General features: G+C 39.8%; 1 protein-coding gene across 6 annotated transcripts in view; it reads right to left on the bottom strand.

The window, feature by feature from the left end:
- The window catches only part of MGMT (O-6-methylguanine-DNA methyltransferase), a 301,235-nt gene that overhangs the window by 140,756 nt on the left and 140,398 nt on the right, over window positions 1-20,081 (bottom strand). Inside the window, exon 1 of one of the 6 annotated variants that reach the window (XM_077822897.1) lies at window positions 8,803-8,904. The exons of the other annotated variants lie outside the window; for them this stretch is intronic. Coding sequence (XP_077679023.1) covers window positions 8,803-8,816 — 14 coding nt within the window. The 5' untranslated portion in view covers window positions 8,817-8,904. Of the gene's footprint in view, window positions 1-8,802; window positions 8,905-20,081 lie in introns of those variants that run through there. 6 annotated transcript variants of the gene reach the window in all.

Consider the following 20,081-nt stretch of genomic DNA (forward strand, 5'->3'; position numbering starts at 1 on the left):
AGCTGAACTCTGTTTTTATTACAGTGGCCACTCAAATAGAGAGTACTATAATATCAGATCTTTATGGTGCAGTGAAGAGTCAGGAAACCTTGGATTCAAATAACACTTTTTTCAAGACTGAATATGATGCTAGACTGATATTTCCTCTATGTGCCTCCCAAGGATTTTCTTTATTAATTGAATTTAGACCAAATTAAACCAAACAACAACAACAAAAGTGCACATACCTAGACAGAACTAGCAAAGTACTCCAGCACACTATCCACCAGCATTTTGTACCACAGTTTTAATGTTGGCCTTGGTGCCCCTGTTTGACTTGCAAGTGTTTTGGCAGCAAAATTTTAGTTCATAATACACCCAATGCCAAGGGAGAAGGAAGAGATTGGGTCCTACTAGGATGGCTGCCCCCCAGTTACAAAATTAACTGAGTGGGAAAATCTGGTAGGCCTTGCTGCCATCAAAGTTTTTGCAGAGGCCATCAATTTAAATGAGTTAATCTAAAGGGACAGAAACAAAAAAGATGCGGATAGATTTTTAATAAGAGTTTTTTAAAAAAGAAAATCAGTAATATTTAGCTAAGTATTAGTACCCTCTATGTGTTCTCTCATAAGGAAGCTCACCTCACGATGCTTTCCCAAAACCTATTGATTCACCAATAATAGCTTAATGTCTTCCAAAATCTACCTAGTAGGTCATGCAGGTGGGGCACTAGAAGAAAGCAAAGAGTCAAATATAGTCAAAATCTTAGAAGAATCAAACTGTACCATAAAATCTCTCCGGATATTATTCCATGCTTGAATAATATGAATATAGCAGGGGTAGCCAACCTGTGGCTCCGGAGCCACACGTGGCTCTTCAGAAGTTAATATGCGGTTCCTTGTATAGGCACAGACCCCAGGGCTGGAGCTACAGGAGCCAACTTTCCAGTGTGCTAGAGGGTGCTCACTGCTCAACCCCTGGCTCTGCCACAGGCCTTGCCCCCACTCCATCCCTTCCCGCCCCCTCCCCTGAGCCCACAGTGCCCTCGCTCCTCCCCTCTCCCCCCAGAGCCTCCTGCATGCCATGAAACAGCTGATCAGGAGGTGCTGGGAGGGAGGGGGAGGAGCCAATTGACGGGGCTGCTGGTGGGTTGGAGATGCTGGGAGCGGGTGGGGGGAGCTACTGGGGGGCTGCCGACGTATTACTGTGGCTTTTTGGCAATGTACATTGGTAAATTTTGGCTTCTTCTCGGGCTCAGGTTGGCCACCCCTGAAATACAGCATACGAATATACTATTCGCTATCTGACCAGGATAGCAATGATGATTCTGAAATGCTCAGGGATATTAGAGAGGCCACAAAAAATAGAAAACTCAATAATAATGGGAGATTTCAACTATCCCCACATTGACTGGGCGCATGTTACGTGAGGATGGGCTGCAAAGATAAAGTTTCTAGACACCATGAATGACTGTTTCTTGGAGCAGCTAGTCCTGGAACCCACAAGGGGAGAGACAATTCTTGATTTAATCTTAAATTAAGCACAGGATCTGGTCCAAGAGGTGAATATAGCTGAACAGCTCAGTAATAGCAACTATAATATAATTAAATTTAATATCCTTGTGGGGTGGAAATACAAAAGAAGCCCACCACAACAGCATTTAACTTCAGAAAGGGAAACTACACAAAAATGAGAAAACTAATTAAAATGGAAATTAAAAGGTATAGTCACAAAGTGAAGTGCCCGGAATCAGCGTAAAAACTTTTTAAAAACACCATATTAGAGGTTCAAATTAAATCTACACCCCAAATTAAAAAAAAAAAATCTAATAAGAGGATCAGACAAATGCCACCATTGCTAAACAATAAAATAAAAGAAGCAGTTAAAGGCAAAAAGGCATCCTTTGAAAATTGGAAGATAAATCCTACTGAGAAAAATTCAAAGGAACAAACACTGGCTAGTCAAGTGTAAAAGTATAATTAGGCAGGCCAAAAAAGAATTTGAAAAGCAACTAGTCAGACTCACAAACTAAAAGCAAAATTTTTTTTTAACTACATCAGAAGCAGGAAGCCTCCCCAACAATCAGCTGATGATCGAGGTGCTAAAGGAGCACTCAAGGAAGACAAGGCCATTGCAGAGAAGCTAAATGAATTCTTTGTATCAATCTTCACTGCAGAAGATCTGAGGGAGGTTCCCACACCTGAGCCATTCTTTTTAGGTGACAAATCTGAGGAACTGTCCCAGATTGAGGAGTCAATGGAGGTGGTTTTGGAACAAATTGATTAAATAGTAATAAGTCACCAGGATCAGATGGTATTCGCTCAAGAGTTCGGAAGGAACTCAAAAATTAAATTGCAGAATTACTAACTGTCATATGTAACCTAGCATTTAAATCAGTTTCTGTACCAGATGACTAGAGGATAGCTAACATGACACCAATTTTTAAAAAAGGCTCCAGAGGCGATCCTGGCAGCAAGTCTAACTTCAATACTATGCAATTTGGTTGAAACTATAGTAAAGAACAGAATTATCAGACACATAGATGGACATCAGATGTTGGGAAAAAGTTTACTTGGTTTTTTGAAGGGAAATCATGCCTCACCAATCTATTAGAATTCTTTAAGGGGTCAACAGACATGTGGACAAGGATGATCCAGTGGATACAGTGTACGTGGACTTTCAGAAAGCCTTTGACAAGGTCTCTCACGAAAGGTTCTTAGGCAAAGTAAGCACTCATGGGATAAGAGGGAAGCTGCTCTCATGAATCAGTGACTGGTTAAAAGACTGGAAATAAAGGGTAGGAATAAATGGTCGTTTTTCAAAATGAAGAGTGGTAAACAGTTGTGTCCCGCAGAGATCTGTAATGGGACCAGAGCATACTCATAAATGATCTGGAAAAAGGAGTAAACAATAATGTGGCATAATTTGTAGATGATACAAAATTACTCAAAGCAGACTGTGAAGGGAACTCTCAAAACTGGGTGACTGGGCAACAAAATGGCAGATGAAATTCAATGTTGATAAAGGCAAAGTAATGCACATTGGAAAATCCCAACTTTACATACGAAATGATGTCATCTAAATTAGCTGGTACCGTTCAAGAAAGAAATCTTGAATTCATTGTGGACAGTTCTCTGAAAACATCCATTCAATATGCAGCAGCAGTCAAAATGTGAACAGAATGTTAGGAACCATTAGGAAAACAATTGATATTAACACAGAAAAATATCATAATGTTACTACATAAATCCATGGTATGTCCGCTCCTTGATTACCACATGCAGTTATGGTCGCCCCATCTCAGAAAAGATACATTGGAATTGTATGGGCTTGGGCTGCAACCTGGATTCTGGAACCTTCCAACCTTACCTCAAGTCAGCTGCCACAGGCCAGCCATGGGTGTCTAAATGCAGTGTAGACATACCCAAAGAACACTGCAATTTTTCACCTGTTTAATCACTTGTCCTCCAAAACCAGAAAAGTACTTGGCTGCTTCTCTGATCACCTGCTTTGTAGCAAATCCACACACTTGACATAATGGTGTAGGGGTGAATCTTAAAAAATAATAGAAAAGAGCCAGAGATCCAAGGTACCATTCTCTCTGTCACTGCAGCTCCCACTTTCCCAAACTAGAAGGTTAATCCCAGTAACTGTTAATACACTGCTGCTCCTGCAGTGAACTAGTGGGATCTGCAGCTAATCCCCATATCCTTCCCTGTAACTCAATTCCAATAGCAACTAGCTCTAGAACACATCTACAAATACAGTGATATAAGCTTAGTCACAATCTGATTCTACCATAGGCCAAGATTTCTGGGCCCAGTAGATAACAATGTAGCCGCATATTCACATGTACACATGGTAAACTATGTGTACATGGCTACACTACAAGTGAAGGTGCAATTGTAGTACAAGTAGACATACCGGTGCTAGCTTTAATAAAGCTTGCATGGGTAACATAGTAGTTCAGATGTGGTGGCACAGGCTAACAACCAAAGTATAAGCCTGCCGAGATCCTGGGTACCTACCCTGATTGCTAGACTGTGTTAAAGCCCAGGTCTCCATGTCTACACCGCTTTTGCTACCTGTGCTAGCTAAATGAAAGACAGCAACGGTATGCCTACAAGTGCTTAAATTAGTAGATGTGCAGCACAGACAAACCCAGAAAGGAACACGTATGTAAACCAGCAGAGTTAAAAAGAGGATAGAAAAAGAAGGAAAACACCACAGAAAAATGTAGATAAATTAAAGCCCAGCCATTATTCTGGGGTGGCAATGCCCTCCCTGGTGGCACTTCGATGACCAAACAGTTAAATATGGTTGAAAATAGCTTGAATGTTCTGTGAACCAAAACTGAGGTTAGCTGTTGAGATAGCTATGGATGTGATAGGTTCTCATTCACCCTCTAGGAATAATTCAGAAGTAGACTGCTGTACCCCAAAATTAATGGAGAACAGGATTCTCCCATATTAATATAATCCCGAGTCCCTGTCAACAGTTAGATGGGACCTACCCAATGTACTATGTCACATTCCCACCTGATTTTGTTTGCACTTGATGGACTAGACCAATGCTATTCACTGTACTTTCTACCATCCAATTGTAAGCATAGGATCCTTTTTGGCTCTTTAACTTCTGTGCGATGGACAAGTCACTATTAGTAAGGAAAAGCAAGACTATTGGAGGTGCAGTCCTCCATTGAAGCCCCAAGTTAGAATCTGACATGTCACATGACATAAAAGGGTTTTAGCAGCTCAAACAAAATTCTTCATCACAGCATAGTCAAAATAATCTTTCCATACCTCCTGCATGCCCATGAATAGCGACAAAGTATTTAGCTATGACTACTCTCTGCAGGGTGCTTTTGCAAAAACTACTGGTGTATTATGTATTAAATGGGGTCCCATTTTCAATATTTTTATCATCTTTGATTGCTTGTCAATGTCCATTTTATCTCTGGATGTGGCCTTCCAGCAGACAAATAAACATGCATCTATGTTGTCTCTCTTTTGTGTCTTTTCCTCCAAGGATTTGAACAAATCTTTTGAGGATTTTAATAAACTGTAATTTATGTCTGGGCATATGAAGATTCACAAAGTCCCTCTGGTGGTATGGGGACAGACACTCCTATTCCAGATAGAACCACCACGGGGAAGACTGTTTATTCTTTAGAATGAAAGATTACAGCAGCTGACAGAGAGGGGACAGTGGAACAAGTACCAAGATGAGAAGCAAACACCTCCGAAGACTTTAAAAAAGTTGAAATAAGGTCACAAATTTACATACTTCTTGATAAAGCTTCAGCAAGCTGAGCCAGGTAACGCGTTAACACACCAGTAGCTGTAGCCTCATATATTACTGCCACCATTACTTAAAGGGCATTATCCACTAAAAGTACTTTGGCAATCAACTGTGGGACAGGAATTTGCTTCTGCCTTCCCACTGGTGGCCACTATACTCCCAAGGCAAGAGATGAGCAGTCTATCAGTGATCAGCAGGTTTAAACCCATCCCTGTGAACAGCCTGCTCTTCCATGCAGAGGTGCCACTACTAGTGTGGCAGGGCCCTCCCCAAGGGACCACCTCAGCATAATTCCAGACAAGTTTATGCAATGGGATAGCCAGGGTTATAATTTGCAAGTTGAGTGAATGAACACCCTCTAACATTCTTCCTTTCCAACACTTCGAAGGAGGAAGATATCCCATAGCTTTCGAAGAACACAGACAAAACGGATGCTGTGATGATCTTACAATGATTTAACACTTGCTGGAGAACTTTTTCAATTTTACAAAAGCTGCCTTTGCTTTGTTATCCTGATGCCAGCTGTTGCTGTAAAACAGTTTTGAGGAAAACCTGTTGGGGCTGTAAGAGTCAATACAGATATTTACCTAATTTGATTAATTTCATTTAAAAAACATCTAATGTAATGAAAGTAATGGGTATTATTCTTTACTGTTCAATGAGCAAAAGCAGGCTCAGAAAATGGCTAGATAAGCTCTATTAAGATAATTTTACTGGACAATATATTAGACACATAGCTAAATATGCACAGTACTTCCATATATTTTATTTAGCTCACTACTGGCTCCTGGCATGAGGGAAGGGAGATGTAGGTTAAGTTGTGAATGCAGGCCAAGATTCAAGAGGTTTCTAGGAGGTGGCAGGCACAACGGGTTATGAATTGCTCCACTCAAGAGCTTAGGCTTAGTCCCTTTTTTTTTTTTTTAATACCATTTCTAGCAGAATGCCTCTTAGTGGCTACTCAAACCATAGGTAGTATAAGGAGTTAAATTCCTCCAGTGTTCCAAGGGTGTCTTTTTTCTTTGAAAATATACCTTTTTTTTTACCCTTTTAAAAAATGCAAAATTAAATTGCATTTAGAATTAGAATTTTTAATTCTATTGTTAATTTAGAGGTTAATTGCAAAAACTTTCCCTGGCCTTTCAGACAATTCCAGACATACATATATGAATATGGTCAGCAGCAGCTGTAAAACAAAAAGTATTACTTGGCTAGATGAACATTCTCTTATGAACTAAAGACCCGCATAAGTCTGTTACGAGTTTTAAATATCAAATTCTTCATATGACAATAAAGAAATCATAAGGCTTTTAATACTGATGATAAATAAAGGCACCATATTTATTTATGATAGGCTCAATAACTCTGCATAGAAAATACCTTTTGTATGCACTTTATTTTATGACATTATTATATGATACTGGTATTTGTGCATAATATTCAGAAAACTACACTAGCTACAAACACTCTGTATATATGATAACCTTTCCACTGTTTTCCACCATCATAAATATATTTTATTTCTGATTTCAAATAGAACTGCATGTGATTCTGAAAACCAGATACTTTGAAAAGCTCCTTAATAAATGTCATTTTATCAGTGAATCTGTCTACATTTTTATATGCTAAATAGTTGCTGGCACTATAGTTTAATAAACCAACTTCTTTCGCATTGTTCTCTAATCTTTGACATTGTGAATTTGCCATAAGGAATCTATGAGCAAGCTAGAAAATCAAATTCAAAATACAAACGTGACTTGTTTGGAAATTCTTCCTCATACTTGTAGGATCATGCTATTTGGTTAAAACACAATGTTGCCCTAATGGTAAAAAATTCTGGAGAAGTAACACTCCAAATAACTTCTAGAAAGCAGAAATCTGACATATAGGAGTAGGTTGTTAAAGTAGAATGCAAGCCTGCCCCATTAGCATCACAATGATCATGATCACACTGTTTATATCCGGGGGACTAGGGAAATATAGCTAGAACAGTAAGGAATAACTATTTGAGAAAAATGTGAAATTATGCCAGTTACTATATATTTGAAAAGGCCTAGGGGTAGCACCAATGCTGCAAGCGGACAGCTAGATCAACAGTATCAGCATATTAAGCAGGCTTGGAAAAAAACCCAAACGCTAACCATGTAATCAAGTCAAGAAAAAAGTACTCTATATTCACAGGTAATTGGACCGATTCCAGGACACCTCGTCAGCTTTTGATAAGAAGCGATAGACATTTCATAAGGAGGTAAGAAATGGAAATGTTTAGAGTGGACTTTAAAACAAACATTTGCAGCTCATAGGGAGTCTTTTTTTTTTGGCAAGAAAAAAACCTATTTTCACAGATAGTCCTTTACTAGAGAATTTGTCGAGATGAACAGATTTATGAGTCAGGAAGATCCCTTAAAATTACAGTCTTGATGGGTCTTTGATTGGCTGAGAAGTTCTTTTTGAGAGCTAATTCTTCATTTCGTAAATGTCACAAGAAACAGTTTCTTCCAGTATTTTGAAGAAGGCACAGCTAAGTGAACAAACAAATTAATGTCAGATACATTAATTAGATATGAAGTTCTCATTGGACTAGCCCCTGAAATTAGACCCTATTGTGATAACTGAGGCAACACATTTACCCTAGTTGTGAGATCAACTGTGACTACTGAGCGAAAGTTCATAAAGTGCCCCAATAATCTATTACAGTTAAATGTTGATGGGAAAAGTGCAAAAAGGGAGGCAAAAAGATGGAATGAATCCAAACAAAAAGGCCTACAGATATAATTCAAGGACTGTGTTAAGAACATGCCTGGAAAATGAGAAGAGTGGAATCAGACATCGGTGAACTAAAGTTGGTGTGTTGGAAATTAAGTCTAATTGGTAGACAAAATAATGAAGGGTTGGACTATTCTGCCCATCACTCCCTTTTAGGGTCCTTAAAAGAAGAGATTTTGAGGGGATTGGATATGTACACTGGCTGACTGAGAGATCAAAAAATGGGAAGGAGCAAGCTTCACCATCATGGCAGCCACCCCTACCATCTTCTGAGATTCCAGGAGAATAGCATGACACTACTATGCTTTTTTCATCCTAACCCTGAGAGATAGCCTGAGTGAATTATGTCAGATGTCACCACCACTTCCACCATCGGCAGGTCAATCCCAAACACGGTTGTCACAGTGTCAGGGTAACTGCATGTGTATTCCCCTTCCGTGGTCCCTTGAGGGTACACACTTACGGTTTCTGGCTCCCAGATGTCATCTCTTTTGGGTGGTGACCCACATCTCTTCCCCCTCTTGATTGGGGTTTTAAGGCTGCACAGCTCCCTGCCTTACACTGTGATATCCCCAGCAAGCCAGTCAGCACCTGTGCTTTGCTTTCTTTCCAAAGGCTATCAACAATGTATTGCCAGCAACCGTTACAAGTTACCACCCAGCTCTTTCTAGGCAAACACATTTATTCTTAAGACAAAAGCATTACAGAGAAATCATACAAACAATAAAAGATTCTATATGCATGCTAAAAGCTTACCAGGAGTCACCCATCAGTCTTATGGGACCTTAGTAGGCGAAAGTCTTTCCAACCCTTTGGCAAGTGTTGGGGCCTCCTTGAAGAGAAGGTCCTATTCCTTTGCTGAATCAGAAAGAGGGCCCCGGGTTACTTTAAATGCAGCCTTTTTATGCCAAAAGCCCTTTCTTTGTCTGTTGGTCTCTGCAAGATTCAGTTTGAACCAGTATATGCAAACTTCCCCAGGGGATGGTACCTCTCTGGCGGTGTTTACAACTTGAGTGATTAACCTTAATCACCCCTGTATTCACCCCCTCCATGCTACTGTAATAATCTTTGTACAAAATATGCCTTGTAAGGTATCTCATAAAAACAAATAACTTGCTGTTCAATAATATCATGGTGAAATGTATGTAGCAACATTATATATAAAGTTATGAAATCCCCCTGCATGATGTTCTTAGCACATGTTCAAAACCACACAGCCCTGTGCAGGTAGAAGTATCTTGAATGAAGAAATGTGCGTTTACCTCAATTTACAATATAAGTAGTAAACAGGCTCCTCGAGACACCAGGGAAAGGAAATGGCAGGAGACAAGACAAATCTGCATTTCAGCAAACACAGGTGAGAAGAAAGAGCATGGAACCTCCTTCATCACCAGACTCCATGTCGCCTTTTTTACCGTTTGAATAAACCTTACTTTGAGGGGTAATCTTCAGAAGAATCCACTTGAAAGGGTGACTGGATTTAAAAGGAGCAAAACCACCCAAATCTCTCTCTCTTTCAACTAAGATGACAAAGGAAACATCCCTTTGACTCTGGGGAGAGATCCTGACCTGAGAATTTGGTCAGCCATGTTGCTGGGAACATGTGGTAAGGATTTTACCTTGTACCAAGTCTAGCTTATTAAGTTTTAGCGATTGGAAAATCACTTTATCTTTATTTCTCTTGTAACCATTTTTGACATTAATACCTGATACCCGAATTCACTTAAAATCCTATCTTTTTTTGTTAATAAACTTCTTTAAACTGAATGGTTTGGTAACTCCAGTTAAAGTAGCAAAATGCTGAATATTGATCCTTTACCGGGGTAACAGACCTTTAATATCTGAACAATCTAGGAGAAGGCTGAACAGTGTAGAACATACATTTGGGGGGAAATCTGGGACTGAGAGGGTGTTGGGATCATCTTGAAAATAATAAACCAAGACTGGTGGAAACCAGAATGTGACTGGTGTGTGTGTTGCTGAAAAGCTGCTGGAGTCAGAGCAGCTGGACCAGGGTTCCAACTGTAGAGTCAGACTGTGACGTGCATGCTGGTAGGCTGTTTGTGAGTGGCCAGATTGGGAACTACAACAGCAAAGCATTGTGAGGCACCCAGGGTTCCAGGGCAGGTGGTGACAACCCCCCACTGGTCTGGATTACACCCCAGAATGTGACACTCCCCACTTTTTTAGTTCCTGGAGAAGGTAAAGGCAACTCTCCCCACTGGAGCTGTATACAATCCCTGATTCACATAAATCATTCATAACATTCAATACATCCCCCCAATACACCTTACACCATTTGGGATGTGAGACTTTGTCTACTCCCACCCAATGTGTGTTTTTCCTTCCCTACCTATTTCTTTTCTATTTTGTTTCTTTCCTCTCTCTCTCCTTTTTCCTTCTGTGTAATAAGAGTCTGGCTTAGCTGGCCAAGTCTGCACATTTTAAAACATTGTTGTAAGACTCTGACCGGAAAGGCAGCTAAATGTAAGCCTGGTACAAGTTTGGCAGTTCTCAGAGGGTACATCTTCACTGCAATAAAAAAAACCCCATGGCACAGACTCTCAGAGCCTGGGTCAATTGATTCAGGCTTGCAGGGCTCTGGCTCCAGGGCTAAAACCCCTCACGAACCTGAATGTCTACATGTAATTTTTAGCCCCACAGCCCAAGCCCTATGAAACCAAGTCAGCTCACCTGGGTTGGCCATGGCCTTGCTGCAGGTCTTTTATTACCTAAAACAACTAATCATGCCAGGTGCTGTGCCTGTGTTTTTTTCCAGAAGAAATGTTGCAAGTGAGAATTAACACGAGACACAGAAGTTGCATTTTCTATCTTGGCTGTTCTTTTCATTCTCCTTTCTTGTGTGTGTGTGTCTTGTTTTGTGTTCTAGAAAACAGGACTGGATGTTAACAACAGCAACAATGACAATTCCAGCCTATCTTAACTAACTTCTTCTCTTCTCCTGCAAAGGGCAGTTATTTAACATCTGTAGTACCATCAAAGAGACTGTCAAAAGAAAGGGGGGCTTTTTCTAAAAATCTTCTCCAGCTAAAGGGGAAGGAAACAAGGGATGTTGTTAAAATGAAAGCCTTATTTAATACTTCACAATTCATATACTTAAACTGTTTTTTCTCTCCCACTACCCCCATAACTTTAATAAAAGGTTAAGAGGATTTTTAATAGTGTGTTTGCCATGGTACTAAGCAGGCTGAGGTCTCTGTATATCAAACCCTGAACCCCATTTAAAACTGTATAATGTTGGACAGTTACAAGATCGGGTTAACAATTTTGACTCTTTGGGCCCATATATTCCAACTAAATTACTACTACTCCTCTGCCCCCATGCCAGCTGCATTAGAACATATGGGATTGAATTTTCCTAAAGCGACAAGTGATTTTGGAGGCCCAACTTGAGACACTTTAAAGAGCATTCGTTTTCAGAAAATGTTGCACACCCACCTTTTGAAAATCAAACACCTTTGAAATATGTCACTTGATACACCTAAAATACCTTTTGAAAATTTAGGACGTTTATGTATGTGGTATATCTGATGGGAATTATGCCTTATGAGCGTGCTAATCAATGTTAGTGACTTGCCATTTTATAGTACTTTATCAGTACTATGACCAGGGGAAAAATCTGAGTTTTACTTTTTCAAGAGTTTGGGGTTTTTTAAATCCTTGTTTTTTAAATTTTTTTAAATTATTTTTCAAAACAAATAGAACCAGTAGAGTCTAAATTTGTGGAGCAAATCACTCATTTAACACAAAAAAACAGGACAACAAAAAATGTATTGGTCAGCAAGATCTTTTCATTGGAGATTTTGAGAACATTAGAGTTCACAAGGAAACAAGATGGCTTAAATCATGAGAAACGCACCCCAACCGAAAGTACAGGCTGTACTGTGAGCCCTCAGTGGGGAGCTCCAGCTTTTCAAAAAGACATTCTCCTTATATTTGCTAAGGACCTGCTTTTGTAGAGTGCCTTGTATACTGTCAACTTCCCTGCTTGCGGCCTTTTGGCTAAGTTCAAATGTAGAAAACAAGCAGGACCTCTGGACTGCAATTATATACATGAAATGGTAATTGTTACAGAGTACTGAGAGATCTTAAAAGATTTTAGGAAATAACTGTACCACTCAACAGATTTTATCATACTAATAGCTCATTTTTAGAGTAAGAACAACACTCGACTGGATCCAGCTTTACTAGAGATTGATGAAGTGGTCTGTCTGTTCTATATACCTGGTGAAAAGCAGTGATCTAAACTGATTTTCCAAAAACTGTGGTAGTTGATACAACTACAACTATTTTATATGTACTTTCTGGCAGCATGGATGGTGTGAAATTGTACTGACTATTTGAAATAAGAAAATATTTAAAAAATACCTTCAAAAACTGAGTTCAGACTATGTTTGGAGAAGCTGTGAAATGGTTTCCTTTGTAGATACTTCACAATCATCAACTGAGGTAGAAGCATGATAGGAAGACAGAACTTTAGTTGACCGTGCTTTTAACATTCAAAAGGTGTACATTTTTTTTTAGTCCTTAATCCACACTGAAGTGAGAAATTTACTTTGTGCATTTCTTTACAAATGTTGTATATCAATAGATTTTAAATATAGTTTCAGAGAACTGGCACACAAAACCATGTCTGGAAATGGAAGAAAACCAAACTTCCTTACCCTGCCCAGTTCCCCACACCTTCTCTGAGGCCCCCCGCCCCGCTCCATCCCCCTTCCTTCCGTCGCTCACTCTCCCTCACCTTCACTCACTCGCTAATTTTCACCGAGCTGGGGTAGGGGTTTGTAGTGCAGGAGGGGGCTACAGGCTGGGGGGTTCAGAGTGTGGGAGGAGACTCCAGGCTGGGGCGGGGATTACGGTGCAGGAGGGGGTGAGGGTTCTGGCTGGGGGTGCAGGCTCTGGGGTGGGGCTGGGTATGAGGTGTTTGGAGTGCAGGAGGGGGCTACGGGCTGGGGCTGGGAGTTGGGGTGTGGGAGAGGGTGTGGACTCCGGGAGGGAATTTCGGGAGCAGGAGTGGGTTACGAGCTGCGGCAGAGGGTTGGGGCACAGGAGGGGGTTTGGAGTGTGGGCGGTGCTGACCAGGAAGCAGCAACATGCTCCTTTGGCTCTTAGGTGGAGGGGCAGCCAGGGAGCTCTGCGCGCTGTCCCCATCCCCACAGCTCCCATTGGCCATGGTTCCCAGACAATGGGAGCTGCAGAGCCAGCGCTCGGAGCTATGCTGACTGGAGCCGCCAAGGTCCCTTTTTGACCAGGCGTTCTGGTCAAAAACCTGACGCCTGGCAATCTTAAATGGTACTGGTATATATTTTGTGAAGGTTACTGAGAATACAAGAGTCTGTAAAAATAACGTTTCGAGATAGATTTCAGTTTGATGAGTAGTCTTGGGGGCAGTATTAAGATATACTTTTCTGAAATATTCTTAGCTCACACTTATGCACACCTAATAAGCCTAACGTTAATCTTTATGGTGTCTAGTTCTGAGGGTCATTGTGTTTGCAAGGGATGACGGCAGACATCCTTGATTTTTAAAAGCGGCAAAGAGTCCTGTGGCACCTTATAGACTAACAGACGTATTGGAGCATAAGCTTTCGTGGGTGAATACCCACTTCGTCAGATGCATGTCATATAGTCCATAATGTGCCACAGGACTCTGCCACTTTTACAGATCCAGACTAACACGGCTACCCCTCTGATACTTGATTTTTAAAGTAACTCAAATCTCTGAAAACAAATCTGGGGGAAAAAAATGGACTTGTAATTTACATGTTTTTTTGTTTTTAAGGAAGTAAGATAATTTGCCTTATTTATCCCCAGACTGACATGAAGAAAATTTCTATAAATCCTAGAATTAAGTAAACCCTTAAAGCAATTACAATCACAAACAAAATTAACTTGCAACTTGCTTGAGTGGGGGAAAAGCCACATAAATTCCGAACAGCAGCCTCTGGACTGTGAGAGAGAAATCGATTTTTAAAAGGTGGCCTCTAATTTTGCACTTCATATACTGCACACACACACGCACCAACAAAAAACCCTAAAAAACTGAGTTTGTGTATGTGAATTTGGTAGACTCAACATCTAACTACCTGCCTGCGTACATGTGCAAATTCAGTGTTTACATATAAAATGTGTAATAAAAACCTGGCTTCCAAATTTTCAGTGTGCTGCAGAATTTTTTACTGAAATGCACAACCCATATTGTAGGTAGGAGAGTCAGAGGAGGAAGAACTGAAGGGTCTGGTAGCTGCTTCAAACCTATTTAACTTGCTTAAGCAATCATAAAGACTTCAAGATTAAAAAAATCCAAAAACCAAATTTGGGAGGACAACAAATATTTTAAGAGGCTGGACAGGGCTTGAAAACACTCGAGACCTAATTATTTTGTTCTTAGGAGCTCTAGGACTTTATCAAAATGGAGAAGAATAAAGTGGATCACAAGATGCTAAAGCTACTGCCCTTATAGAAAGGTCTATTAAGTGTTCATGTCACAGCTTGGCATATTGAGGAAGAGCCACTCTGACTGCTGGATTTATTACAAGTTTTACAAAGTGTTTTTTTACAGTAATTTTTTCTGTGAATAGCAGCACTGGTGTTTGGAGCAGCCTGTGAAACAGAAGCAAAGGGTCCTGGCCTCTCTGTTTACAGTTATGCTGCCACTTCTCATGTTCTCTGTACAGTTCATAAGGGAATAATCCAAAATATACCAATACATATTTTTAGTCTCAGAACTATGTTGTTCACACTATTATAGTTGAGACTGTGCCACGGTTTACAATGTAAGCCCTATTTTCAGGGGTACAGAACTATAAAAATTCACTTTGGATTGAAATGTATATAAATTCTCAGGGTGAGAGAATTCTCTCCTCCCCCTTAAAAAAAAAAAAGCGTTCATCCATTTTAAAATTTGCTAAAGTGCCCAGCTGTCCTACTTGTAATTTCGTTTCACAGCAGTACAGGATATGGAGCTTTCCAATTTCATAGCTGTACATAGGCACAGAAAGATTGGAGAACAAAATACAGAATTTCCCACCCTGAGAGTTGGGTTTCTTGCTACTAGCACTGAACATACCATAACAATGTCCCTGAAACAAACAAGTAACTAAAGAAAATTCCTTACAAAATTCCTGAGTTTCTAAAGGGTTCCATTTGGACTCCTCCTTGTTCAATGACTATATCTGGCTGCTTGACAGGTTAGGGAGGAGGCACAGGACACAATTTTTTCAGAATGTTAATTACATCCCCTCCACCTATCTAACCCAGCCAGTGCTGCTGAATGCCTTACCCAGTTTTTCAGAGAGACTGGGTCACAGATCAGAGTTAGCTCTCTGAAGCTCAATCCAAACAGATTAAAGGTATGCTGACATTATATGGAAAACAGCCAGACAGTAGTGTATAGATTACACATTCACTGAGGGTATATACTTGCACTTTGATACCAGAGATAATCTGGGGATATTGTCATATCTCCAGTTTCTCTTAATAGTATAGCAAGAGTGACCAGGGCTGCTCTCTTCCCATCTATATCTGACAAGGAGATTGTGGCGATTTCTTTCAGAGGCATATCACACTTCCATGATCCAAGCCTCTGTCATCTCAAGATTAGGTTACTGCAATTGGGCTGCAATTTAACAACTTGAAAACAACGTGGTGCAGAACACAGGAGCTCATATGTTAAGTGAAGTTTTTTTGCTATGAGCTTGTGGCACCAGTGCTCCATGATCTATAATGGCTGCCTGTTAGCTTCCCAGCAGAATTCAGGGTGTTGATTTTAATCTACAAATCTTTAAGTGGCTTGGACTTGCGTATTTGGGAGGCTGCCTCAGTTGGGATCAACATAAGCACTCATGCGATATTGTTTTCTAAGTTTAATAAATGAGAAAGATGTTGGCAATGTATTCTCTGTCAGAGACCCTGAACTCTTTCCTCTCACCCTGGTCCAACCTACTCTGAAATGCAAGAGATCTGAGCCATATTCCTTCAAAGCCCACATCTTTGCCCATGCTTTTGGGAAGGAAGGATTGTGTAGTCAAGGCTAATTTCTTTGGCTGGGGCAGGTTTTTCTCCTTCTGATTTAAGGTCAAGGAGGGTGAAAGTTTCACATTCCCTTGGGAAGATAAAGCTGTTTATTTCAAGTCCCACTGAGATAAAAGGAATGACAAAAAGGAAAGCTGTGGAGATGAACCCATAGTACCAGTTCAAATAACTATGTCATTAGTCCTAGGAAATTGAAGGAGTTGTCTGGTATATAGGCATTTCTGCTGCTGTATTCACTTGTATATCTGAATACTTCGCAGACTCTTCTTTGAAAGAGGGAAAAGTCTTGATGCATCACAAACTATGCTGTAAGGTGGCATAAGGATTGAACTAACTGAAGCCAGCTCTCTAGACAATGAATCCTAGACAACATTGTATTGTAGACCTTTCATAGTGCAAACCGAGCTTGTGCAAATGATAAAAACATCATTATTCAGGAAAAAAGGTAGGGAATTATTTGAATGTCAGCCTGACAGGGGAATGCTAAAGTATCCTGAGAATGTTAGGAGAAATTCTAACAGAGAAGGTGAAAATGGAATAGAGAGTATTCAGTTGGCATTAATAAAAAACAAGGATACTTTGGGCATTGAGATGTATGGTATAATTATGCATTCTGAAGATCAGTTGAGGCTAAAACATCATGTTAGCTAGATGTACTTTAGCCAGCAATCAAAGATGCTAGAAATGCAGTGTTGTATGTTTTGCTGCTAAGACTAATACAGCAGGTTACTGCCTCCAGTTATTTTTTTTTTCAATAAAATGGAGAACATCCCCAAATGTCTGACAATGAAGGATTAGAACTGTTGGAGGAATTTTCAAATGTGAAGTCGGGAAGCTTCTCCTTTAATTCCAACTTTGCGTACACTACCGCAAATGCTTTGCTGGTATAGCTATATTGGTGTGGTTATATAAGCAGAGCCCCCTAGTTTAGACGCAAAGTATGCCAACAGAAGGAGTTTTTCTGCTGGCATAGCTACACCACTTCCCTGAACATTAGCTATGCTGACAGAAGCACTCTGCTGGCACAGTTGTGTCCCTACTGCAAGTTTTGCTGGCACAGCTATGCCAGCTAGAGGGTGTGATTTCTGCATACCCTTTATTGACATAGCTACGCCAACAAACCCCTTGTAATGTAAACCTGGCCTCAATTTGAGAGGCTAAGAGGGAATTATGCCAAAGCATTAGAATTATTATTATTAATATAGGATACTGCCACGACACCCATTTAACCATAAATTCCTTTATTAAATTCAAAGACCAAATGGGTTTTTATACAGCTGCTCCAAATGTGCCTTAAATGCCTAAGCTATCATCACACACATATAGTAATGTGCAATTATAAGTATGGATCAGGAACTTACAACAGGACTAGACCCAGGGATGCTCAAACCCATATAGGCTGGCTTCAACCTGGTCAGGCAGGTACTAGTAACAAACCCCTCAAGAATTCACCCTTTTATATCTCATCTATCAGAGCCCACCTTACTACTTGAGAAATTCTCTCTTTGTTTAAGCCAGTAGAACCACCCTTGGTAACTAGGGCTTTTTATTAAAGGACTTTTCCTCCTATCTTATCAATTACCTTCCAGCAAAGCATATATTTTCTTTAGCCAAGTTAATTTAACTCTTCAAATGCCCATCTAACCCGACACACCATTTAGAGACAAGAATAAAAATGCCATGAACTAGTCTCAAAAGACAATTGATAGCATTCATCCATACTTGGTGGCCTGCTGACTCCCACGAATAAAAGGCAACTGTACTTCCCAGAGAAGTATCATGGTGCTGGGATTCAATAGGACAAGGCTCTTGCTGGGATTTCTGACTTTCTAGCCCATATATATATATATGTTTGCAGTTATCAAATTCATAGCTTTCAAACATTACTTTGTTACAAAAGAGAAGATTCTCCAAGATGTGAGTGTTGAGGATTGGCCTTTTCTCCTCCAAAATTAGATTAACTCTGGAAAATCTTTCAGAGTTTTAACCAAGTCCTCCTCAAATGGTTTTTCTTTAAATGGATTTGAAAGGATTTCTGCTTGGTAGAAAAGTCTGTTTATCAGGAATAAAGCCATATAATACATCTCACAATTAGGCTAGGAACTATAGATTTTGAAAATATTCTGAAAAAAATTTAAGCCAGCATCTCCTTCTACTCTTGTAAAACGTCATCTCTTTCCACGACAAAAGTAAGTCACACTGCAAAGGGGGGGGGGGGGGAGGGGAAGAGGAGGAAAGGAGGAAGAATGTTTATGTCTCCTCTTGTTGAGCCTTTAGAAGATCAAACTCTCCTTTTAAGACAGATTCTGTCTGTGATAACAAGGCATTGTTTTCAATGCAACTGAAAGCAGTTACAGGTGGTGTGGCTTTTTAAGGCAGTATTCTGGTACAAAGTTGGTTTGAATGTCTTGGGGATGAATGTAGTCAAATGAGTACTAGACTGAGAAAGACTGAAGAGGCAGAGTATTTGAAAAGGAATGACCAGGTTGAAGAGTTGCAACACCAAATGTATTCCAAAGGTTTCTTGGATGACCTAGCAACTCCAGTGATATTTTTAAGATCTTTAACTTCTTCTTTAACAGTGAGTGAAGAGAACATGCTGATAACACTGATTTAAATGTGGTTTAATTTCCCTCCTTCTAAAAAAAAGGCAAATATCCTGATACATAGGAGGCTAAAATTTTAGGACAAGTACGGCATTTTTTAAAAAAGTATTTTCTTTGTCTGCTGTAGAAGGAAGACTGTTCTTTGAAGGTTTCAGAGTAACAGCTGTGTTAGTCTGTATTCGCAAAAAGAAAAGGAGTACTTGTGGCACCTTAGAGACTAACCAATTTATTTGAGCATGAGCTTTCGTGAGCTATGTAGCTCACGAAAGCTCATGCTCAAATAAATTGGTTAGTCTCTAAGGTGCCACAAGTACTCCTTTTCTTTTTGTTCTTTGAAGAGAGTTTCAGAAAATAGAGGCTATCCTACACTGTTCTAGAGCATAAACAGAAACTGGTACATTTGGCAAATGTAAGCACAATTCACATTAGACAAGGATATTCTTGTATTTTATCTCTTTGTACGTCTCACTGTGGAAATTTCCCTGATGGAACTGAAAAAGTAAAAATTGTTCTCTGTTTTCTGATATCTTCATGCTTTTAGCAAAAACAATTTCAAAACAACAACATGCAGTCAGTCCTAACAAACGTGATGGTCTTTAGTGTTTTGAACAGTAAACTGAAAACTCTTTCAATACTAACTTTTTAAAATATCCACAGAAAAAGCACAATAATTGCTTTTATCTGGGAACTTTACTATGTAGTGAAAACTGTTCAAATACTTTGTTCAAAGGAGCAATTATAGTCCAGAAGCTATTTTCCATTAGTTGGCCAATAAATAATTTTGGATAAGAGACTACAGGAAATATTTGACTTTACAAACTTGCAGAGAAAGTCCCAACAAACATTCATAGGCACAGTATAATTTCAGACACTTTCACTAAAATGGCAACATTCATCATTACTGAACGCTCAAATCCACTGAATTAATGTGGTTTCTTATGGTCAATCTCTAACAGGAAAACAGGAGCATCCTACGGAGTAAGTAAAAACAGCAAACTGCACCAAGACTATTAGCCATAGTTGGGATCCCTTTTGGTAATATCAAGATTGTGTTTGCTAGTAAAAGATTCATAGTATTTAGAGAGCCACTAAACTATAGATTGCCAGTGTCTTAAAAGCCTGTATCCCAGTGTTAGTGTAGTTTAAATGTTGATATCAGGATCTTTATGGGGAAGTTTCTAGCTTGAATTTTTAATTGGATCATGAATAGAAAAGTATAAACTTTTCATAGTTTATGCTCTCTCTTGGCTAGAAGCACTGTCATAAATATAAAGGGAAGGGTAAACACCTTTAAATCCCTCCTGGCCAGAGGAAAAACCCTTTCACCTGTAAAGGGTTAAGAAGCTAGGATAACTTCGCTGGCACCTGACC

Source organism: Eretmochelys imbricata, chromosome 7, assembly GCF_965152235.1.
Source record: "Eretmochelys imbricata isolate rEreImb1 chromosome 7, rEreImb1.hap1, whole genome shotgun sequence".
NCBI classification, from domain to species: domain Eukaryota; kingdom Metazoa; phylum Chordata; order Testudines; family Cheloniidae; genus Eretmochelys; species Eretmochelys imbricata.